The sequence below is a fragment of the Spinacia oleracea genome, chromosome 5, assembly GCF_020520425.1.
Source record: "Spinacia oleracea cultivar Varoflay chromosome 5, BTI_SOV_V1, whole genome shotgun sequence".
Classification (NCBI taxonomy): domain Eukaryota; kingdom Viridiplantae; phylum Streptophyta; class Magnoliopsida; order Caryophyllales; family Amaranthaceae; genus Spinacia; species Spinacia oleracea.
Window position 1 is genome coordinate 28680919 of NC_079491.1, and position 24184 is coordinate 28705102.

The 24184-nt window shown below is 36.0% G+C and overlaps 4 protein-coding genes and 1 non-coding gene across 13 annotated transcripts; 3 read left to right on the forward strand and 2 right to left on the reverse strand.

The window, feature by feature from the left end:
• The first annotated feature begins 4750 nt into the window (after positions 1–4750).
• Positions 4751–8666, forward strand: LOC110804359 (serine/threonine-protein kinase AtPK2/AtPK19). Its single transcript, XM_022009948.2, has 7 exons — positions 4751–4897; positions 5696–6634; positions 6828–6910; positions 6993–7113; positions 7212–7385; positions 7966–8073; positions 8180–8666. Exons 2-7 carry the CDS (start codon positions 5969–5971, stop codon positions 8492–8494), a joined length of 1467 nt encoding a protein of 488 aa, XP_021865640.2. The 5' UTR covers positions 4751–4897; positions 5696–5968; the 3' UTR covers positions 8495–8666.
• A 177-nt stretch (positions 8667–8843) lies between these two features.
• LOC110804358 (serine/threonine-protein kinase STN8, chloroplastic) lies at positions 8844–11865 on the forward strand. 5 transcript variants are annotated; one of them, XM_022009947.2, is made up of 5 exons: positions 8844–9576; positions 9759–9932; positions 10005–10409; positions 10980–11363; positions 11571–11865. In XM_022009947.2, the coding sequence occupies exons 1-4, from the start codon at positions 9013–9015 to the stop codon at positions 11325–11327; spliced, it is 1491 nt and encodes a 496-aa protein (XP_021865639.1). In that variant the 5' UTR covers positions 8844–9012; the 3' UTR covers positions 11328–11363; positions 11571–11865. The 5 variants fall into 5 exon arrangements, 3 of the variants coding, with proteins under 3 accessions (XP_021865639.1, XP_021865638.1, XP_021865636.1); XR_002537704.2 differs by having other exon boundaries at positions 8845–9576; positions 10980–11409; positions 11567–11865; XR_002537705.2 differs by having other exon boundaries at positions 8845–9576; positions 10980–11409.
• Positions 11567–14213, reverse strand: LOC110804337 (mannan endo-1,4-beta-mannosidase 6). Its single transcript, XM_022009918.2, has 6 exons — positions 13959–14213; positions 13578–13848; positions 13302–13496; positions 13093–13215; positions 12796–13007; positions 11567–12711 (listed from the first exon to the last, which is right to left on the reverse strand). Exons 1-6 carry the CDS (start codon positions 14114–14116, stop codon positions 12288–12290), a joined length of 1383 nt encoding a protein of 460 aa, XP_021865610.2. The 5' UTR covers positions 14117–14213; the 3' UTR covers positions 11567–12287.
• A 1411-nt stretch (positions 14214–15624) lies between these two features.
• Positions 15625–15696, forward strand: TRNAK-UUU (transfer RNA lysine (anticodon UUU)). Its single transcript has one exon. It is a non-coding gene; the product is annotated as a tRNA-Lys (tRNA).
• An 847-nt stretch (positions 15697–16543) lies between these two features.
• On the reverse strand, positions 16544–23881 carry LOC110804361 (eukaryotic translation initiation factor 2 subunit beta). 5 transcript variants are annotated; one of them, XM_056828430.1, is made up of 11 exons: positions 23742–23800; positions 23336–23400; positions 22808–22865; positions 19407–19503; positions 19163–19215; positions 19020–19074; positions 18629–18720; positions 17816–17961; positions 17374–17516; positions 17193–17278; positions 16544–17055 (listed from the first exon to the last, which is right to left on the reverse strand). In XM_056828430.1, the coding sequence occupies exons 4-11, from the start codon at positions 19417–19419 to the stop codon at positions 16978–16980; spliced, it is 666 nt and encodes a 221-aa protein (XP_056684408.1). In that variant the 5' UTR covers positions 19420–19503; positions 22808–22865; positions 23336–23400; positions 23742–23800; the 3' UTR covers positions 16544–16977. The 5 variants fall into 5 exon arrangements, with proteins under 5 accessions (XP_056684408.1, XP_056684407.1, XP_021865642.1 ...); XM_056828429.1 differs by having other exon boundaries at positions 22808–22912; positions 23742–23787; XM_022009950.2 differs by lacking the exon at positions 22808–22865 and having other exon boundaries at positions 23742–23881.
• Between the last annotated feature and the right edge of the window lie 303 nt (positions 23882–24184).

The window sequence follows — 24184 nt, forward strand, 5'->3', positions numbered from 1 at the left end:
AATATTAGGTTATGTTCTCTTCACCTTATTTTCACTTATTTCAGGTCTAATAATGTAATCCCTCATAAATTTATAAATTTTATTAATATATTTTAACGTATATTATTTATATTTAAATAGAATTTATGAATTTTAAGTAATAAATATATAAAGTATATTTATTTTATTTTAAGTACGTTCTAAATATTTAACGAATTTTGAACTTTATTATATTTATATATTTAATGTATATTTAATTTCATTTAAATATATTCTAAAGATTTTAACGGTTTGTGCAATCAAAAATAATTTTAGAATTTTATGTTGAAAAGAACTTGAATTAGGAAAACTCGTTGAATTTAGAAAACAATCCTAAGCAGTGTTGAATTCAAATTATAAAACAAATTCTAATCCTAGCCCAAATCGGTAAAGCCCAAATTGATAACCCACAATTCCCTATCCATGTTTCAATTCAATTTCACGTAAAACAAGAATCTCAATTCTCTCTCCTTTATTCAACTTCACGTGAAAGAAAACCCTCAAAACCCTTCCTCCCCTTCACGTGAAATTGCTGCTTCTCTCTCCCCTTTGTCAGTCGCCACCACCAGCGCGCACCGACCTCCTGCCACCAGTCACCGGCGAGTCGCACCGCCGGTAACTCCTCTCTTTCGTTCTCCTTTTTCATCTCTCTTCTTGTTCGTTCTTCTCTTCACACAATTTGATTTCTTGCTCTTCCCCTTACGTGCGTGTTGCTTGTCTTTCGCACAGCGCCGCCACGAAACCAGCGTTCGTCGCCTTGTTTCAGCCACCGTGTCGTCGCCTGAACGTTGCCCTTTTTCACGGTAGTCCCTCTTGACTCTTGTCCCTCCTTATTTCTTCTTCGTTGTTTCTCTTTCTTTTATTTTCGCTCCCCCATTAATCGTGCTTGTGTCGCACAGCCACCACCACCACTCGCGACCGCCGAGCAAGTTCTGCCGCCTCCAGTCGCGCCTCTCACCGCCGGCCACCTTCGTCCTCCCTTCCTTTTGGTTAATCCCTGAAAAACCCTAAGTGAATTTAATGTTTTTAAATTATGTTTAAATTATGTAATATTAACGTTTTAATAATTTAATTAGGGTTTTCATATTTAAATTATTAAATTTTGATGATGTATTTAGAAATTTCAGATTATATGTTGTTGAAATTAATGTAATCATTTTCAGATTTGTTAATTGCGTTTAAGTTAGAGTTTTAATGAAGTTTTATTAATTTAATTCATGATTATTGAATGTAAATTATAAGTTATTATGCTTAAATTATATTTTCAGATTATATATTATGCTTAATTAATAACTTAATTTTCAGATTATGTAATTAAATTGAAATAAGGAATTTAATTATTAAAGCATGGATTTTTAAGGTTTTAATATTCTAAAATCATAATAGCATGATTATATATTATTAAAGCTAGGAAAATTTGGTAATATTAATCCAACCTTTGGCCGATTTTCTTTTATTAATCCCACCTACGACATATTTTTTAATAATCCCACCTTTACTACCCGACGACTTTTCTTGGGCTTAAGTGGCCGGTAATCGGTGAAAAAGTCAACGAGATGGTGATGAATTGATGATGATGACTGAATATATCGAGAGAGAGTACTGCCATGTAGAGAAATAATGCCGCTTACAACAGTTTTATGACCTGTTGGGCCCAATAAAAGTTGTTGGGTAATAAAGGTGGGATTATTAAAAAATATGTCGTAGGTGGGCTTAATAAAAGAAAATCGGTCAAAGGTTGGATTAATATTACCAAATTTTCCTTAAAGCTATTATTTTTATGATTTTAAGAACGTTGATTATGCTTTTTGGACGTTTGAAATTATTTTATATTGCTGAAAATTAAAGTATGATGTTTGCAAAGAGTTTTCAACGAATTTCAATAATTAATTCAATAATTATGATGCTAGGAAATCAAATATCCGAGTTTTGATATTGCGAAAGGTTCTAAATATGTTTAGGATGCATTTAGAATGCTTTGTTATGGTTGCCAATGATTATAAATTGATTGGGATTATTTGTTGGTTGTTTAGGCGGAGAATTCTTTGTAGGCGACTTTTGAATTCGTTAAAGTGGCCTATCAGTTTGTTTACACAAGGTACGTACATACCTGTGTGCTTGAAATGTGTGTGATTTGTTGAAACCATATTGAAATGATTGAGGAACTTGGTTATGTTGAAATTGTTGATGAACTAGGTTATGTTGAAAGTGCATGTTTAATATTGTTGGATGGACATGTTAAGCATATATATTTCGTTATGAGAATTATAACATGTTAGTGGATGGTTGATTCAAATATGTTTGGTTGGGAACTCTAGATTATTTTATATATATACATATATATTGATTCAGATCGATTGATCTTTGTTCCCTTTTAGTTTTTCACTACTTTATGAGGGTCGTGGACCTTGTTTAGTAAGTTGAAACCTTATACCCATATAGAGGGGTTGATCAGTATTAAAGGAAAGGTTGGATTTAATTGGAATGAGTCATGCTTGATGCCTTGTGATCACATACTTAATTCCAAGATAAAAACAGTTGTGAATAATCGTTGATTGTATGACTTATGCGATTGTTGAGTCATAACAGAGTTTAATTTGTAAATCATGTAAAGTGAAACTGAGTAGCAATAGCTTTAGACTGTGCACGTCTAAAGTGACGGACAATCAGGAGTTGGGGTCATGGGTAGCCTATGGCTTTTTCTGGGGCCGGATTGATCACCGGTTCTATTTTATTCAAAAGTCCCTCGATATCGCAGGTCATTGGGGTTTACGGAGTCGCGCCCGTACCTCGTCTTCCTTAGTGAAGAAGAAGAAGTTTCTAGTAGCAACTCGGTCCATTGACTATTTCAATTAAAACAATGTTATTGTTATAAAAGTCTAGTCCAGTCTAGCCTAGTCTAGTCAAGTGTGGTATTCAAATTAATATGTTTTGTTTGCCCTTACTTATGTTTCATTAGAATCATGTTAGGGTTTTCGTTTATTAGTATCATGTTAGGATTGTTTTTGTTTCAGTATGTAGTACTCAACTTTGCTGATTACGTGCTTTGTTTGTGTGTGTTGATCATGGCTATGCCTTATTGATCCTGTGATGACCCATCTTTGGTGAGCAGTCTCTAAGGATCAATAAGCGTTGTCCATCTACAGGTTTGAAGATGATGCATCATGGGGATCGGGATTAGAGAGCTTGTATTGATTTTGTCTTGCTATATTATTTGGGTTTTGTTAATTGGGACTTTAAACTTGTCGTACTATTTATATTCCTTTATTTTCGTTGGTTGATTTTTGGGATTAAACCTGTAATCGATTATTTATAAACCTAAAGTTAGTTTTATGTTTTCGGCTGCAAAATTCTGAATAAGCCGTTACGTTTTCACACGGGCGATAACGCCTTGATAATTCTCTACGTATTATATTAAAAAGTTATTTTAGAAAAGAGAGAATTGTCGGGGTGTTACAAATAAGATAAGATAAAATAAGGCTCAAATTCCAGATAAAATTAGTTCAAATGACACTTTTTATAACTTCCAATAAGGGTCAATAAAATAAGATAAGAGGTAATAAGATAAGATAGTATAAGATAAGATAAATTCAGGGCTAATCTTTACCCTTTAAAAAGCCAAAACATGAAAATTAATATTTTTAACCTTAGAATCCTTCTTCAAAAAAAATAAGATTTCTCTTAAGAATAGTGGTGTGACTGATTTGCCCTCTTTGTTCTTTCTCCTCAAATTTTCATCTTCGTCCAATTTTCTTTCTCTCACCTCTTTCCCGTGCCAAATCCTCTTTCTCCATCTTTAATCATTATCATTCATTTTAATTCTTTTCTTTTCTTATCGCAAATCCTCCACTTTGAAAAGATTTGTAGATTAACCAATTTTATACATTTAGTTTAATAATCATTTAATTAATTAATTTAAGTAGTGTATAGCGGTACATATCAGTTGCAGTACATAGCAATTAACGACATGTACGTGTAGATTCATTCCACATTCACTTTTATATAATCTCCAAAGACCGTGTAATATAAGGTCGAGTTCCGCGACTCAATACCTAGTAAGATAAAATAAGAGAAACTTAGGTGAAGAGATTGATACCTAATAAAAAAAAACGAAGTATAAAAATTATTCACCACACAAAAAGTTGGAGGGTGGAGCATACTCCAATATTTTGTATTCTTTATAAAGAAAATAAAAATGCATGGGATAGTAATGTTTGAACTTTGAACCAATAAGAAAGGATATTCTAATATGGCGTACCTAAATAAATACGGAGTAGAGGTCATTAAAGCATATTCTTTATTTTTAAGGGATCATCCCCACAAGCCCAAAAGCCACTAGTCCCTCCCATTGCTCATTGGAATATCATTCAATTTCACGTGTCAAAAGTACAAAAGCGTACTCCCTCCGTCCCGGAATACTTGACCTGTTTTCCTTATCGGGCCGTCCCTTAATACTTGACCTGTTTCTAAAAATGGAAATATTCTAACAATATTATATTATATCTCACTCCACCCCTATTAACCCACTTACCCCCTACTCCATACAAAAAATAATTAAAAATTCAACCCCTACTCTCCCCCAACCCCACCCCTTTACACATTTCCCACTAACTACATTAAAATAATACCCCACTATCAACTACTACCTATTAAATTAAATAAGTCAATTCAAGTCCCTTAAACTCTGTGCCGGTCAAACCGGGTCGAGTATTCCGGGACGGAGGGAGTATTATTTAACAAACGATTAATTAATTTTCGATTAATTTTCAAAGGAATATAAAGGCGAATTGACGGGAAACGAACTTTGGAGGATACGCCACATCTCTTGCTTCATTGCTTTTCCGACTCTCTCTCTTTGCAGCGCCCTCCTCCTTCTCAGGTGATCCTCTCATCTTTTATTGTTAAGAATTAACAGTAAATTCTTCTTCTTTTTGTTAATTACAACTTGCATTTAAAGGTTTGTTTTTTCTGGGTTCTTATTTTAGGTATGTTTTCTTCACATGCTCGTGTTTATGTTTATTTTTCTTTTTTTAAACTGTAATTGAGAAAAGATCTGTTTGAATTGATGTCCAATCATTATTGAATAATGATAATTTGGTGAAAGAATCTGAGTTGGGTTTAATCTGGATTTGATGAACTGCTCCTTGAGGTGCCGTAGATCTGTTTCCGGGTTTCGTAATTGCTTAGTTTTAATCCTTAATGCAGTTTTAGGACTGGTGAATCGGGGTTTAAATTCGGGGTGGTATGTTTGGAGCTCTAATTTGTTAGAGCATACATTGATTGGTGCAACAAAAAAAAACAAACAAAAAAAAAGAGTGAAGTTTGATTGTATATCGGTGACTGAATACGTATAAATTGCAAATGAAACTCTTTCAAGCTTTTTATTAGTTGGTTTAATTCGTTTTTAGGGGTAAAATTTTATGAGTGGCTGATTTCAGATATACTGTTGAAATCTGTAGCTTTTTCTATGCTATGAAAGTTATAAACCATGCCATTCCATTTTACCTTGTTGAAATCTGTAGCTTTTTATGTGCTATATGTTACTGTAAGTGAACCATGGTATGTCTATAAGTGTTGCATGCTAGTGTTCATTTTTGTTATAGTTCGTTACTGTTGGCACGCCCTGATATTTCCGAGAGTTCTTTCCTCTCACTTATTATCTGAATTGTTTTCGCAGACTTGGTACCCTGTTCTTCATGAATTCGACAACATCTGTGACATCCGTGGTTTCCTGCATTCCGGGAAACAAGAACAGTTTCTTTCTCTGGATTTTAGTTTGCCTACTGCCTAAATTTTTGGGAAATCTTATTGTTTACGTGGACTTCCTGCTAGTCCAGGCCATTGATAGGAGTCCATCAGCATTACGCCTCTTGTCTTTTGTTCCTTAGCTGTGCGTAAACTCGGACATCTGCATCACTATCATTGTCTTGTAACTTGACAAGTTAACAGCATGGTGTATTCTCAGTTCTCTGTTTTGAGTGAGAGTTGCAAATCCTTTCAAAGCCATTTGCTGCGTCCTGATAACCCTCCAAATGCTGTTCCTGCAGATGATGATGAGTTTGATTTTTCTGATGTTTTTGGTCCTCTACCAGGGCAGTTTCCAGTCGAAGTAAATGAAGGGATTTTGGAAACTGCAGGTGCTGATTTGAGCGAACTTGTTTATGATGACCCAGTTGTTGTGTACAGGCGATCACATTCTCTAGTTGGCCCTTCTGCTTGTGTTAGTCATTCGTTGAAGCTCAGTAAGCTCTGTCTTCGAGAGACAGAGGAAGCAGATGTCTTAGTGGAGTGTGTTAATGGGGCAACTACTGAAGAAACTTCAGAAATTTTAACGGATGACGATGTAAAGCCTTTTGATTCCCTGAATGATGATCTTTTGACAAAGGACCAAAAAGTAGGCCTTGAAGATTTTGAGATAATGAAAGTGGTCGGGCAAGGTGCATTTGGTAAGGTATACCAGGTACTCAAGAAGGGTACTTCTGAAATATATGCAATGAAGGTCATGCGAAAGGATAAGATAATGGAGAAGAACCATGGTGAGTATATGAAAGCAGAGAGGGATATTTTGACAAAGATTGGTCATCCTTTCATTGTCCAGCTCAGATACTCATTTCAAGTAATTCCCAATTCTATTATGTTCTATGTACAATGCTTTTTTGTCTTTATATATTCTCCATCATCCATCCAACGGAAGTTTTAGGAGTGCTTCTTTAGGATAATGTACGTTTTAAAATGTTATCTGATGTAGCATTGACTGTAGATTCAGTTTTTGTTTACTTCTACTTAGCCTTTCTTTTGCTTGCCTGCAGACCAAATACAGATTGTACCTTGTGCTGGATTTCATAAATGGGGGTCACCTGTTCTTTCAGCTTGAAAAACACGGTCTTTTCAGGTGAATACCTATTTTAATTCCCGCCGCTTGATAGTTATCGATGCTCTTTGGAAATCCAAATAAACATTCATTATGCTTTCAGGGAAGATCTGGCTCGTATATATGCTGCGGAAATCGTTTCTGCAGTGTCTCACCTCCACGCGAATGGTATAATGCACAGGGATCTGAAGCCCGAAAATATCCTACTTGATGCAGAGGGCCATGTATATTTCCTCTTACAGCTTCCTTTTCTTAAAACACAGTTGCTATTCTTCAAGTTTTTTTGATTTTTTGTTTTGGTCTTACTATCTGTATGTTGTAGGTTATGTTAACTGATTTTGGTCTTGCTAAAGAACTGGAAGAGAATGGGAGGTCAAACTCTTTGTGTGGGACAGTGGAATATATGGCACCTGAAATTGTTCTGGCAAAGGGCCACGACAAGGCTGCGGACTGGTGGAGTGTAGGTGTCTTGATATTTGAGATGCTTACTGGGCAGGTATATGGCTGTGAAGACCTAAGAATCTATAATTTCATAGCTGTGGATTTTCTTCTTGCATTTAGTGAAGCAGATACACATATGAAACTTAAAATTTCAAAATCATCCACATCTATGAAGCTCTTTGCTTGTTAAAAAGAAACAGTTGAGTATCCAACTCATGATAGTTAGAACCCTTGGAAGTTTAGAATATCTCTTTGAATGGATTATTCATATGTTGTGACAGTTTATGATTAGATTTGGCAGGGGAGGAAGAGGGAGGGGGAATTATGAAGGCAGACTACTGCTGCCGACCTTTAATTTCATGACCTTAAACCATTTGCGGAGAATATATGCTTCCTCAGGTTGATTGCTCAGAAACCAAAATGGATACTGGAATCTTTGTACTTGTATTAAAATTATATGAAATGGGTTGCATTCCGGTATTACAAAGGAGATAGTAGCAGTTGCTCTAGTTATACTGCTGTTAGCATCTTTATGCATTTAGTTTTACGTATTCAAATTGCGTGTTTAATCCTTAAGCCCCAAGTGTGAAATCTTTTACCTACATCTTATAGATGATATATTGTCGGTTGTGCAGCCTCCTTTCTTTGGTGGTAACAGGGACAAGATCCAGAAAAAGATCATAAAAGATAAGATCAAGCTACCAGCTTTCTTAACTAGTGAAGCGCATTCTCTGCTGAAAGGGGTAATTATCTTTGTTGTGTTTTAATTTTGTGTTTAATTTGGAGGCTGATTTTCCTTTCCTCTTTCCTGTTTGAGTTAGTTGTAGGCTGATTTTCCTTGTTTTACAGCTGTTACAAAAAGAGCCAAGCAGGCGTCTGGGTAGTGGAGCAACGGCAAGCGAGGAAATAAAGCTCCATAAGTGGTTTAAGCCAATTGTTTGGAAGAAACTAGAAGCAAGGCAAGTTCAACCAAGCTTCCGCCCAGAAGTTGCCGGAAAGCTATGCACTGTCAACTTTGATAAGCGCTGGACCGACATGCCTGTTGTTATTTCTCCTGCTGCCAGTCCCAATGGCAATGGGAATCTCCTCTTCAAGGATTTCACATATGTAAGACCAGCTTCGAGTTTTCTTCAGAAGATGAGTCCCCTGAATGAGCGTGTTTGATCCCCAGCTTCCTAGTGTTATGAAAGTCTATATCTCCCGCCCGATGCATCAATTTAAGCCCTTTGGGCAATATGTATTCTCCACTTTGTGTACTTGTATCCGAAACAATTCTAACTTTCCCATTCTGAAATTCTGTGGAAACCTAATACAAGGTTGTGCAATTATTATTATATATTACCTCTGTTTAGTATTAGGTTGTTTTTCTTTGTTTTAAGACCTTAAACCATGGATTAACAAGAAGAAAATCGACAGAGACCAACAGGAACAAGACCTGTAATCTCCTTTTAAGGACCCTTGGTAGTTTGTATCCCTGGGGTCAAGGTTATAAATTATAATGGTCCTTATCAGAAGATGCCATCAACTTTTGCGGAATTTGCTGTTTTATCTGTCTCCACATGTAATTCTTCCAGTGGATAATAGTGGGACTGGCACGTGGCAAAAGTTCATCCACTGCTGACAATTCTATTGTGTATCTCAGTTCAAAAATCAAACATCATCAAGCTTCTCTTTGGGAATCTATGGCTTCTGCTCTGCTTTCTCCAGCTGCAAGTGTTCATTCTAAGTCTCTTTCTCTCTCCTCCACTAAACCCATCAACCAAACCCATTTCTTTTCCTATATTAACCGTCCCAAAAGAATCAATGTTAAGTGCAATGCATTTCCAGAGAGTATAATAGAAGGCGTGACAGATAATGCGGCTTCTCTACCGATAATTGGTTCTGGTTTTGTAGAAATACAGAAGATTGCTGATACTTTGCCGGAGTCTGAGAAGTGGGGAATCGCGGTGTTTGCTGGTTTGGCTTGGATATACTTGACTGCAAGGCCTGGAGTGCTTATTGGAGCAATTGATGCATACATTTTAGCTCCTTTGCAACTGGGTTTTGATACCTTGATAGGCAGAAGGAGATTAAAGAGGTCTGATTTTTTAATTACTGATAAGATAGGTGAGGGTTCCTTTGGTGTGGTTTATTCTGGGGTGGTTGTGCCGAAAAGCGTAAATGTGGAAGTAAATCTGCCCAAGAGGAGCATGGCAAAGATGATTGAATCTGACAAGAGATTCAAGGAAAAGGTTATACTAAAGCAGGTAAAATATCCCATTTCTTATTAGCATTTTTTCAACAGGTTAGCTATACGCTTTAAGAGTTAAGACATGGAAACTAGCAGCAGTCAATTTAGCAGAAAGCCGGAAACCATTGTTTCTTGTCAGCATCAGTATTGTCTACTAGGTTTTAGAGAGTTATGTTCTTTACATTTTTCATCTGTTAGGTAAAGATTGGAGTTGAAGGAGCTAAAGAATGCGGTGATTTTGAGGAGTGGTTTAATTACAGGCTATCAAGAGCTGCTCCAGATAGCTGTGCAGAATTTCTTGGAAGCTTTATATCTGACAAAACAAATTCACAGTATACAAAAGGTGGAAAGTGTCTTGTTTGGAAATTTGAGGTATTCCCTGGCAACCGAAAAAAGCTTTATTTGCAAACTTTTGCTAATTAGATAACAATACTTTGTGACCAGGGAGATCAAGACCTTGCGGATTACATGAAAGACCGTAGCTTTCCTTTAAATTTAGAGAACATCATGTTTGGTCGGGTGTTGGAAGGTGTGGACTCTCTTGAGCGCAATGCATTGATCATCAAGCAAATAATGAGACAGATAATCACTTCTTTAAAGAAAATACATGACACTGGTATTGTTCATCGGGATGTTAAACCAGCAAACTTAGTGGTGACCAAGAAAGGACAGATCAAGCTAATAGATTTTGGGGCTGCAGCTGATCTTCGAATAGGGAAGAACTATGTTCCAGATCGTGGTTTGCTGGACCCTGACTACTGCCCTCCTGAACTGTATGTACTCCCAGAGGAAACCCCAAGGCCGCCTCCAGAGCCTATTGCTGCATTACTCTCTCCTTTCCTATGGCAGGTACTTGAAATTTGCAAGATAAACTTAATTGCTAAGTTTTTGGTGTAGAACTGACACTTGGTTGACAAAACCTGTGGCTGTGGAGAATTTTCGTCATTTCTGATATAGATTCTAAAATCTCATAATTAGATGCTGAAATTAGGATGGTTCCATGTTTCTGCAGTGGCTCTTTTAGTTACTACGAGTAAGTAATTACAGTAATCATATCTCTTCAATACAAACAAAGGTATGTCGGTTTTCTTTCTGGGAGCCTAGAGACACCGGGCATTGTTCTTTTCACCTTATGAAAAGTTAAAAGAACTATCAGACCAGATCCAAAATTCAGATATGGGCTACCCTAGTTCAATTCACAATTAACTAGTTAGATGAGGGTTAATAAGTTCAGATAAGGGCTAATACATTCAGATAGAACATAAAGAATCCTAAAATGCTCGAACAGAGTGATGGTTCTAAGATTGCCTTTTATCCTACTTGTTTCCATTTGCCATAGTTGTCAAAATTCTTCCCCTGAGCTTTTATTATTATACTTGCTATATGATAATGCTAATATCTACCGCATGGGGTTTGCAGTTCAATAGCCCTGATCTATTTGACATGTATTCAGCTGGGATAGTTCTACTTCAAATGTCTGTACCAAGTCTGAGGTCCACAGCAAGCTTGAAAAATTTCAACTTGGAATTAAGGTCTCAAGGATATGATTTAAACCGGTGGAGGGAACGCACTCGGACAAGGCCTGACCTGAGGATTTTAGACATGGATAAGGGAAGAGGGTGGGATCTTGTGACGAGGCTCATCTCAGAGGGTGGGTCCCTTAGAAGAGGTCGTTTATCAGCTTCTGCTGCTCTTAGACATCCTTATTTCTTGCTTGGTGGTGATCAAGCAGCTGCAGTTCTCTCTAAACTGAGCTTCACCAGATAGTAATCCTTCAGTTTTCTCAAAGCTCCTCTCATTTTTGTAAGTACCATCATCAGCAATATCATCCTACCTATTTCATTTCAAGGTATTCCAATATAAATAGCACAAATAACCAATAGAGTTTTTGTTGAGAGTTTACCTACACTCGTTTGACAGATAACCCTTCCTGAGTCTGTTTTCTGGTCTTCAGTTTTGGAGAACATTAAATAACTTGTTATATCTTTCATGTGTTTACAAACAAGGCAGTTGAAGATAGGTTGGGTGATCGTGCATATGGATGATCGATTGTCCGACATAAACAAGTAAATACAACAAGATAAATGCATAGCTTTGAGGTAGGAGTGTGCATTGGTGTAATTCTACAAAGCCTCATTTAAGTAGAAATGATTTTCTCTTTCCCTCTTTGGGCATAATCATCATATAGTTTTTGATTCTCAAGGAAAATCAAATGAGCTCTGTATGTATGTATATGTACTCAAGCAAGTCTTTTCCTTGCTAAATTTTGACTATTAGATGATCATGTACCTAATGTTTATTGTCTCTTCTTGTGTCAACCTACCAATATCATTTACTTAATGTTTAGTCTCTAATTGTGTTAACCTGCTAATTTTTATTGACCGATAATGTTCTACTGATTTTAATACGGTTTTGATGTACGCAGTCCTCCCAAAACATTTTGGGACTAAGGCTTTGTTGTTGTTGTTGTTGTTGTTGTTGTTTGATGTACGCAGTCCTAAGGGCCAAGTATAAGCCTTAAATATAGCATTTCTTAAATGATATGCTTGTATGAGTTTAGGAAATTATGACAAAATCACAAGTTAACTGGTGTTATTAATGTTTAGTTAGGAAACTATGACAAAATCACACGTTAAGCAGTATACACACATGAGCCTTACAAGAAGTAAAATCAACATTGATAATTTCAATCTCCTAACCAAGTTGCCCCAACCTTAGACAACAAGGTCAGAGAAGTGCCTGATCCAGACCAAGCAGCCTCTTCTTGCAACCCCAACGACAGTTCCAACCACATGCCGCACTTATAAGTTCAAGCCTTGCAGAATTAAGAGAAATCATGTCTGTTAAAGATTGGGATTCAGTCAGAACAACAGCATATCCGTCATTCATGTACTCGGTGCCCTCAGGGAAGAGCTGCCAAAGAAGGCTTCCAGCTCCACTTCCACCTTTTTTGGCTGAAATTAGCAAAGCTTTATACACCGTATTATAAATTGTGTCCCTAAAAGAAGAGTTGTACCCAGGATCTTTGGCAGATACACCAAATTCAGAAAATACAACAGGCATCCCAAGTGTCTTCTCAGCATCTTCTATGTGGGCTTGTAACCATGACTGATAGAACTGGAGATGTGCATCAGATATTGATGGTGATATCCTATGTTTGGAAATTTGTTTCCATCAGCACAATATCAAATAAACTAGTTTGTTTTAAGATGGGGAAAATAACAATGTTACTTACCAAGAATCTGCATAAATATGAACAGAAGCAAAATCAACACCTAAAACCTGATGGTTCCTAACAAAGTCAGTTCCCACTTGTGTGGCGTATGTATTTGGATTAACCTGAGCCCTGTCAGGAGTTGAGGTACCATAAAATCCTTCCAACCCTATCTCAAGCAAGTGTTTTGGATCAATGCTTTTCACGTAGGCAGCCATTTCTTGTATCCAAGCCTATGAAAACATGGGAAATGACTTAATTAACATCCACTCGGTCTGAAAAGGTACAGGACACAAGGAATTGGTGAATTAAGCAAACCTGTAGTTTATCGCCAGAAGGATCAGAGGTGCAGCGAGGCTCATTCATCAGCTCCCAAGCGAAAATGGTTGGATCATCTTTATATGTGACATTGGTAAAGGTATTGACTCTGTTTAGAACCATCTACAGTCATATAAGAAAACCATGATATCAGAATACCAGATATTAGAAGAGAACTTTGCAGGCTATAGGAGTTATAAAGAGCTAACCTTGGTATGATTCTTGTAGTAGGTCTTGAGAGTAGCATCAGAGAAGAAGTCATCATCATCGCCCAAATTCAAGCCGGCTTCTTTTCCCCATTTAGCATATTGTGGTTTTCCACCATAGTCATTCCAGTTGTTTACCAAGGATAAAATCAGCCTGATATTGTACTTCTTTGCTTCACTCACAACAAAATCCAAGCCCTGTAACAGACATGGATTTGTTATTATCTACATTCTACTACAGCATTTTTAACTTGTAACAGAATCAAAGGTGAAAAGGACCTTGAAAACATCTTCATCATAGACAGAAGGGGACTTCTGAAGAGCTCGATATTGACCATCGTTAAAAGCCCATGTCCTGCAAACTGATAAACCAACAGAAGATGCCTGCTGAAAGACCTCAGTTACCTTCCCGCGGGTTGACTGATCTGCAGCAAAGACCATAAGCCAGTAGGTGTTGAACCCATTGAAGTAGAAAGGTTTACCATTCACAATGAACTGGTTCCCTTTCTTCTCCACCATTGTCCATGCATCATCGTCCAATTCAGACACCCTAGTCACATATTATGGTAATACCCAGTGTTAGAAGCTGTTTTAAACATTTAAGTACAAACAAAACTAAAAGAAAATTTGTTACAGAGATCTTTTATAGTAGTTGTTTACCCTGCATCAATCCCATTAGCAGGAGCAATTCCACACTCATTATCTGCAGTGATTCCATGCAGCAAGAAAAACGGCATCAGTAAAAAGATAGTGAGGCAATTAATTTTTGTGAGGCTTGCCATATTGTCACACCAAGCCATGTTGCATAAAAGTGGCATCTATATTTATTTAATTTTTTTTACTCTTGAGGGAAAAGGGAGGAAGATTGCATTACTCTTTGAAGCAAAGTCTGTAAAGATTTCTTAATTTTCTGTTCAAGTGTTTGGTTGTGCTTGCATCACACTTACTAGATTCTGCAAACACAAACTTTACTTATTGCTAATTGCCTAATTGGTAACTTCTGCTTCCATCCATTGTATTTGCACACTATTACTAAACTTGGTGTGGGAAAACTAGGCAATTTGTTAGTTTTCCTGCTTAGAATATTCAGCATTTCATCACTTACTATCGCGTTCCTATACGTACACTTAATGTACTTGTAATATTTCATTTTCCCTCTTTTTTTTTGCTCAATTAATATGGAGTAAAAGAAAAGGAATAATATGTGTATTACATGTTTCTTTTGTCTCTTTTTTCATCTAAAATAAAGTACCAAATATACTTTTCCATTTTCAAATTCAACTTTTTTAAGATTTCTTATCAAGTTGGTCATTCAATGCACAAGAAAATCAACAAAGTAACATATGTATAAGTCATAAAAATAAATGACAAGAAAAATTAGCCAAGTTGTAAAAAAAATTAATCCATTTTTTTTTTGTTGTTGCTGGCCAAAACCAAGGTTTCTTTGGGCTAGTAATAAGTGTTTGGTTATATGATCTTGAGGTTGCAACGTCAAGTTCCACCAAGGTCCATTTGGGGGCAGGGAACGTATTACTTTATCCTCAAAGATTTGTGAAAGATGAGATCTAGTTGGGTCATTGACTATACACCCAAATAACAAAACAAAACAAAAAAAAAAACACGAAAATACATGGGATAAACATACCAACATACAATTCAAAATAAGTTATGATAGTTACTTTCAAGTTTCAAGTGATAAACACTACAAACATGTTAAGGTACCAAGTCTAAGTCACTTGGGATGAAAGGCCAAAAGGCAGAGCCTATCTAGTACTTAGATTGTGACATATAGACATACTAATTGCATTCAATTTGTTGGAAAATTAAAGTCCTTTGCTTCAAAGTGAAAGTGTAGTACATACTATTCAACTCATTTATGAGGACCTTACAATTCACTCTTTAAAATTTGCAAATTTAAGTAATGCTTGCTAACATGAAATAGTGCTAAAATTTACGTAGTAATAACCAATTGAAAAAGGTAGGAATTACCCCAATTACACTGTGCTTGCTCTTCAAGCTTCTTTCTTTAACACAATGCCTAACCATAGTCTAAACTCTAAAGCTAGTCGCTAGGTAGCTAATAGTAACAATGAGTTTGGTAAAAAGCGGTTTAATGAGAAACAATATGAGTAAATTATGAAAACTTGAGAGTTTTAACTTTATTTTGTTTGGTTATTAAAATGATTAAGGTATGAAAAAGAAATATCAACTTCTCAAATACGGAGTAGTGAACATAATTACATACGGAGTATCAATAAAATGACTGGCTAGGATAAACCACATCATATTTTATATATATGTTACAGAGTAATCAATAAATGTACAAGCCTTCTTAGCTCAGTGGTAGAGCGCGTGGCTTTTAACCACGTGGTCGTGGGTTCGATCCCCACAGACGGCGTAAATTTTGATTTTTTTAAATCCTTTGTTTCCCCCTCGAATCGGGTCGGAATTTAATTTGATTCAAGCTAGACTAAAAACCGAGTTCGTTTTAGCTACTGTAGAATCAAAACTAATCTAATACGGATTAGTTTTTTCGGATTTTTCATTAAATAACCTTGAGTTTTGGTACAATTCATCAAACGCCCATCAAGTTTGGATGATATATAAAATGTCCTTCATAATCCGTATAATACCATTAAATGCCCTCATAATTAACAGACGTTAAGTCGCCGTTAGCATGAGTTTATCATTATACCCTTATTTTCTCTTTGAGCACCATTACCTATCCCTGATCAACCCATTCAACAGTTCAGAAAAAACGCCATCCTTCAACTGCTTCTCTCTCTCCCCCTGTTCTCCCTCCTTCATCCACCATAATGGCATCCATTAGTCAACCAAAAACACATATCTAGAGCAAAGGTACCCCAAACTCAGCAAATCTAGAAGAAACTAGAAAACGAGTATTCGATTTCTTCAAATTTGCCCGCAGATCACTTCCTAAAGTCATGGATATCTACAATCTCAACGATGTCGCCACTATCGCCTCTCAGCTCCGTAAGAATGTCCACATCAAAGACCCTAAGGTTTCTCCTCTAATTTATCATTTTTTCAATTTTTAAATTTTTTAGAAATTATACTGTATTTCTAAAAGTTTTTTAGTTTTTTTTTTTCAATAAAATAAGAGGTGACCTATAGCTGGTAGACTGTCATTTGGGTACAACAAAAGTCAATGGGGTTTAAAGGTTAGATAATCAGATAATAATCAAATGGTTAAATTATTAACGAAAAATTGCCAAAAAATTGGATTATTTAAATTAATTTTTTCTACTTATTATGCACCAAGCGCACCTAGAACAAGGTGTGCATTTGGTATTATTCCAGACGAGTGTCGAACAAGGTGTGTATTATTTTAATGTTCATTTAAAGTAATCCAAATGAGCAAAAAAAAAACATTAAATAGAAGCAAAATAGCCTCTGGAATGCGTTGTGGACTCTGTATTGGAACTGGCAAGAAAACTGAAGTATATATGTTGCTTATCGGCCATGGATTGCTGTTAAAGGTGCTCATGTCGAGGCCTTGCTGGATAAATATGCTTAAGACTTCTTAATCCCAAACCTGTGTGATCCAACTTCAAGGGGGATGACTGTTGAGACGAAGCTTCAGGTGAACAGAAAAAGTAGTCCTATCTTGTGTTGTAAGTTGTAACTGTCACAAAAGGCAGAAAATAATAACTGCAGTTTATGTCCCAGTCTTCCTACGCGCTATACGAGTACCATAAACAGCTCCAATGGGAGCCACAGGTCGTTCAGAACCACACTGTCAATAAACAAACAATTATAGCATCAAAACAGTGAAGAGAAATTACCCCCTCATGTTCAGATGGTCAAACCAGCTATACAGCAACAACCAACAAAAAATACTACTTCGTATTATTTTAATGAAAATAATCTTACCAGCTCACACTGGAGGAGGACGATGTTGTTTTCTTTTGAAAGAATTGTGTCTGGAGTTCTACAAATATTACAAAGGACATTTTCATCTGTAAACAAGAAGCAAACACATGAATCCATAGATCTATTTTATTGCCAATTAATCAATTATAACCAATTTTGTGCATAGAAGATGGGCACTCACTGATATATTCTTGCAATAAATTCTCTAAACTTTTAGGAGCAAATCTTCCCCTAAGTATCAATTTGTTCTCGTCATCTAATGTTCCACTAGTGCCCAGTCCGATTAGCAGAAAATTTATCAGTTGCTCTGGCTGCCTATGCATCCTGAAAAATCACGAATTTTTTTTCCAAATAAACACCCTTTCTTCACAATATGTGTAACTTTACAGGAACAGATAAATACCAACTGAAAATAGCATGATAAAATTGACAGTGTCAAGACCAAGATCAGGGAAATATGAGTTTCTTGGGCAGGGGAGGTGCCAAACAATACTTCCTACAATTTAGCAGGAAATAGGAAAGAAGACAAAAAGTTATTTAATTGAAATTACCGGTGGGTCGAAATTCGTGGCAATATAAGTATAAACTTCATTCACAAAATTCAATCAAAATAAGCACCTTACGTTTTACATAGATCCATGATATTCACCAAGACTGTCCGTGTGGTACCTTCTGGGAGAATTTGAGGTGGCCTCAAAACTGATCTTCGCTTATCTTCAGCACGCTGAGGATTATTTTCAAGCAGAAGACTAAACACTCTTTGTAGAAGCTGCACATTCAGCAAACAAATTATTAACCACCAAGATTGTGAATAAAGTTTATTAAGCAGTGGCAAGAAAAGGATTTTTTGAGCAGCAAAAGGCAAACTAAACAGTTATTCGGTTATACCTCACCAAGTAAAACATTGTTAATTTGAATGATTTCATCAGAAAAAAGAAGTAAAACATAGTTGAAATTGCGGCAAGAAAGTACTTAGACAAATGGATCCAAAACTGAGAAAATACACAATGTAGACATGCCAGCTTGCCTGTGAAACAGCAATACAGGCACACCAGCTTATTTGATGAATAGAAGTATAAAATAATGTGCTAATGTTCTAGGAGGAAGCCCCATTGGCATATTGCTTGTTGTTTACCGAGTTTTTGAGCTACTACAATCTTGCCAAAATCTCAATTGTAATGTAATACGGAGTAAACCAGTTAAATGGGCACTCAAATGATTGCACCCTTGATATACATATTTGATATTTATCAACACTAGTGACTTTGCAACAAAGCTGAAATTCTTGATCTACCTCAACATCCAAGAGGACCAATAGTCCACAAATCAACTAATTACTTCACCTAAAGCCTATATCTGATAATTAAAAGCTCTTCCAACAAAATTCAATGAAACCACACAGATAAATTCCTGCACAAAAGTACCAGAAGAGGTACCTCTTTATACTCGTAAACACGTTCACTTCTTTCCAAAGGGTACCTAGATTGTTGAACAAGTGCATCTTCTTCCTCATCTGCCTCACCACTATCTGCAGTTTATAAAACAAAAATTACCTTTCTTATGATGAGTGGTGGGGGATGCAAATGAACATTAAAAAACTTTGTACAATTGGAACCTTACAGTCAGCAATCTGCCTGCCAAGAACTAGAGACAATCTCTAGCCTCAGGATCAAGCGCATATACTATTTTAGGAAACGCTGTTCACTACTAACTCAAGGTTAAACCATGAGTAGCTATTTTTCCACCAATCAATCTCAAAGTAAACTAAATCTGAGATCCTCCGAGACACTTTTAAGTGAAATACTGGTGCAGGAAGGCTAAGTTTACCATACATGTCTCCAGCAGCATCAGAATCGTAATCAAGCAATTTACTGGTTCCTACCTGCAACAATTGACAATTGACAATTTCTTAATTAACCAGCCAAGTGTAATTGCAGCCAGATTTGTTTATATAGAATTCCTTAACTTACTGATATTTTCTTCTTTGTTGAACCAAGAAACGCATTTCTTCCACTTTCATTCACTAAAAGAAAGACAAATACCATTCAAACAGAATATTACTAACAGCAAATTGCCTAGAGACTTGAAAATCAAATAAGCCAAACTAAGCAAACATATGTGACGGATAATCTCCCATCAAAGAAAAAAAAATGTGATGGATAATCAGGAAAAGAGACTATTCTTGTGGAAGCTTTTACATACATAGTAACATACCTTCTCTCCCCATTGAGTTATGCAAAGAATCAACCAAATGATGCTGAATGACAACCTTCTTCTTTTTCTTCTTCTTGGTTGGGTCAAAAGGTGCAATCTGTAATGTGAAATTGTAGTCAGAACTCAGAATATAAAGAAACTATTCAATCAACTTGTTAGGTTCTTCTCACCCCCAAGTGCGCCATTTATTTAACTGCTACCCAAGTCCCATATGATTCACACACTTGTCTTTAACTCTTTATCAGTAGTCATAAATTAGTTCCAAAAAACCTTTTCAAGTAAACTGTGCTTTTATATCTCTCTCCAACCCCATACTTCAAGTATGCCATTTCTCATTATATTCCTAAACAACAACGATACGCATTGTAGTTCCCACAGGCCACAGTAAAGGAGCCCAAGAGGCGTCCACCTTTATCTACAACAAATAGAAAGGCTGTTTATCTAAGATTGGTAGAGTAAAACATTCCTCACAATATTGCTAGTTGTGTAAACTATAAAGTGGAAGTGAGACACAGAGGTAGAAAAATAGTAAACATGATGTCAATAGAAGAAGTAGTATTTATTATGAACACAAAACAAAACATTGCTAGAAAATCCTTAAAGCCAAGGGATTTAAACTTGGAAGATTCATTACGTCAGAAGCATTTAAAATCAAGGCTCACTTAATGAAATTGAATGTAATTTCACATTCGCGGGAGTTCAATTCTCACTTATCCTAAAAATATTTACGTATAAACCTTAGCATGGTTTGAATGTGTGCAGGTTGTGAGCACCATCAATTTGGAGGATCCATAATACACTTAATAGGTGTGCAAGCAATGTGAGACCAACAAGGTGTTGCTCGAATGCTCTATCCATGAGAGAGGACCAATCTGCCCCATATCTGAGACTGAGTTGGGTGTTGGTACAATCCTAGTGATAAGGGATCCAAAATAAACCCAAGAAACCTAGTTTCGAAGAATCTAATAAGGTCCAAAGGAGGGTGTTGCCCGTTGGATTAGAAGGAACGCTTTCTGCTTTATATTAAAAAATGGCTCTTTTGAGAAAGAAAGGTCAACATATTGTTAAGACTGTAATTAGTTCCAAAGGAGGGTGTTGTGAGTTAGATTTGAATGAATGCTTTCTGCTTTAGCTCTCATTAGGTCCAACGAAAGATTAAAAAACTGTACATCGAATGAAGGGTGAAGTGCTTGTACAGTAGTTGTACATGAGACAAAATGTGGATTGTAATTTAATTCACGACATATTTTAAGAATTTGGATCGAGGCTATGTTTTGGATTAATCTCTCAAAATACAAGGAGAATGAAAATTGATGTTTTCTTGGATCAGTTGGATGAATATTGAACATTTGAATATCTCTTGTGCAGATATGATGAGATCAAGAAACTTTGTACATGGAATACTTGGAATGGTTTTATGCCTTACAAGTTCCATAATTATTAAACTGCTGAGGTTTAAGGTATTTGTGTAGATGTATAAGTTAAAGTGAAACACTAGTTACTTGCGCGTTTTTCTATGAGGGAGATGTTGTGATTGAAAACAGTATTCTTCAGAACTTGAAACAAGCACTTCACTGTAGTTCACTACTTGAATAACTACCCCACTGATAACTGAAACTCAAGAGAACATCCAGTTTGGACATCAAAGAAAGTGGTTTGAAGGGGTGAGACTATCAGGTGACACTCAAGTGGGAGACAACAGCATCAAGCAGTCTTATAAAAAACAGTGATCTGATTTAGATACTCGAGGAGGCACTACATTGGGAATTAAGCAAAGGTTCGTAACTTCTATCCAAAAGTTGTCGTTGTGACTTACGGAAACGAAACCCAACAGTAGCTTCTTCGCGGGTTAAGGTAGCGAAAAGATTCAGAAGCTAGTGAGGGAATTCAACGAAATTGGGCTATTTGCAATCTATTTTTTGCTGTTACAAGGACAATTTGTCCTCCGTTCTTGTAATTTCTGGTAGTTGCTGATTTATACAAGGATTCTCTCTATCAAAAAAAAATAACCTTAACCTTCTGGTGTATTCATCGATCTTCAACCATCAATTGCTAATACACCAATGATTCATCTATTAGACTAACAAGACACCTGCAAGTCTTCAACCCCCTACCCCAGTTTAACAGCACAAGAGTACAAGACAATGTATTGAGCAGAAATTGCCAAAAGGCAACTTTTGAGTAGTTATGACAGCCAAAATACTATATTATCAAGTCCACTACAAGGCATCAAACCGTACTTTTGTATCCCAATGGCCAACACCCTATGCCCTATTCTTTACGCCTAAAACCCCTAAGGTTATTCCTACCAACCATTCATCTTCTCTACCCTCCTTTCCCCTTCACCTCTTTACTAATTCGCTCACCCAATTCACCGACACCCATTTAACAGTCCCTTTAAATTCATCAGATTTTCTTTAATGTTGCCATTCCCTTTGGTAGCTGATGGTAACCACCTTTTGACATCTGTTGCCAGATATAGAATTATACTATTCTCAAGATCTCAATAATATTACTCTCTCCCCATGTAGCAGTAAGTTTTCCCCTATGGGATTCTTCATCCAACTTATGGCGCGGACTTTTGCTAGTTTTTGTTTTCATATTGACGATTTCCGTGTATTTTCTCAGTTATTAACGAAGCCTACCATAAAATGTGGATTTTGACCTGCAATTTGCATATAAATACAGCATGATTTGTAAATTTCTGTGGCTAACAGAAAAAAGAAGACCACTCTAGTCGGAGATTGTTATAGGAACATTACGGTCATTGTATCTCAATTGTGCTTGACTATCAAAATTAATTAATTGATTTCATACCAAGATTTACACAGGTAATCTAGGTCCACTAAACATCTATACTTAAGAGACATATTTCCTTGTATATGACTAATGGAGTTAAACCAGTGAAGATTTATTCTTTCCAGTTCCAAATAAATCCCATTGAAGTAATCAATATACCAATTTGCAAGATTCACCATATCATCCACAACTCAATATCACCATCCAGGATTTAACTAAAACCAAGGTTCTAATAACTGAAAAAAGGACTGACAAGCGTCACCACCATTCCCATCAGAAAAGGTTAGCCGTTTAGCAACACTGCTAGTTAGTGATCACCAATAGCTTCCTCAAGTCCAGTAAATTAAGACACTTTCACCGCTTTTGCCGCACAAAAGATTTCACTCTCATGACATCTTCCTATATAATCATGTAAAGTAACTAGTCTTTGACAGGGTATTTCCCACAACCGAAGAACAGTCATAGATACTGACAGCTTGAAGCTGATTTATATCAGAAGGAATTGGTAATCACCGCCCTATGAAAATGACATCTTTACCAGTGAGTCCACGACAGATTCAGAATCATCAGTTAATCCTTCAACCCTACTCAAATGAACATACCTTATTTGATGATCCTTGAGTTCATATGTATTGTTACTAACTCCGAAGTCAACTTTCCCTACAAAATCACCAAGTGACACTCAGATCACCGTCACTTCTCTCTGCCTGGAAATAATCAACCCATCCCTATAAATATTATGACAAGATTTCAAACTACAAAATATCCACTCTGCAGTATTCTAGTTAGATGTTGATGGCCCATTGGCCCCATTCTCAAACTCTAAAAAGCTCAACGTGAACTTTCAAACATATTTTAGAAGAAGGGAGCAGCAAAGAACCATAACATGAACTTTCAAACGAATAGCTGTCTGTTTGAGTGGGATAAAATTTTATCGACTACGCGTTTCTCTTTAGATGTCACAGCTAACCCCCCACGCATATCATTACAATTAGCATTACCCCACGTTTCAAGAGGACCTCAAGAATAATAAGTTCTATGTAAGATGCAGGCTTGCAGCTAATACTACTAGTACATAGAACTAATAAATGAAGAGGAAAAAATATATACTTTGGTACAATATTACTCACTTCGGGTATGTCCCCCATTGCTTGCTGCGAGGTTTCTTCAGTCATGTTGAACCTTGAACCAAAATCTACAAGAGTTGAATCCAAAATTCAGAAAATGAAACAAGTTGAATACCAATTGAATGAACGGAATTAAATAAATTTCAACAAATTAGCAGTTCAAAGTATTTTGAGCATGTAAATGAAATCAATAAGAGTATTTAGTTGACAGTGACAAACAATAATCAAACGGACGAAGCAATTGACCATACAGTGAGTGAACAACTAATCAAAAAAGACGATGCAGCAATTCCGCATAAATTTGTAATGTGATTGGCTTAAACTCTGAAAACCCTAATTTAATTGAAAACAGCAAGATTGAAAGAAACGAAATTAAGTTGCAGAGCATTGAGAAATTCTGATTTCTGACCTTGCGAATGTCAACTCTAAGCAAAATGCCACAGTCGCTCAATTTCGCTACCACTACTTCAAATTTACAGCAATCCAATTATTTTGCATACAAAAATTAGGGAAGTTCTCATTAATACCTCTTACTAGGGCCTATTCTTCTGAACTTTATTTGGCTGAATTGAACTGAACTGAACTGAATTGAACTGAACTGAATGGAGCTGAACTGAACTGAACTGAATAAAACTGAATAAATAATAAATAAATAATAAATAATAAATATTAAATAATATAAATAATAAATAATAAATAATAAATAATAAATAATAAATAATAAATAATAAATAATAAATAATAAATAATAAATAATAAATAATAAATAATAAATAATAAATAATAAATAATAAAATAATAAAATAATAAATAATAAATAATAAAATAATAAAATAATTAATAATCAATAAT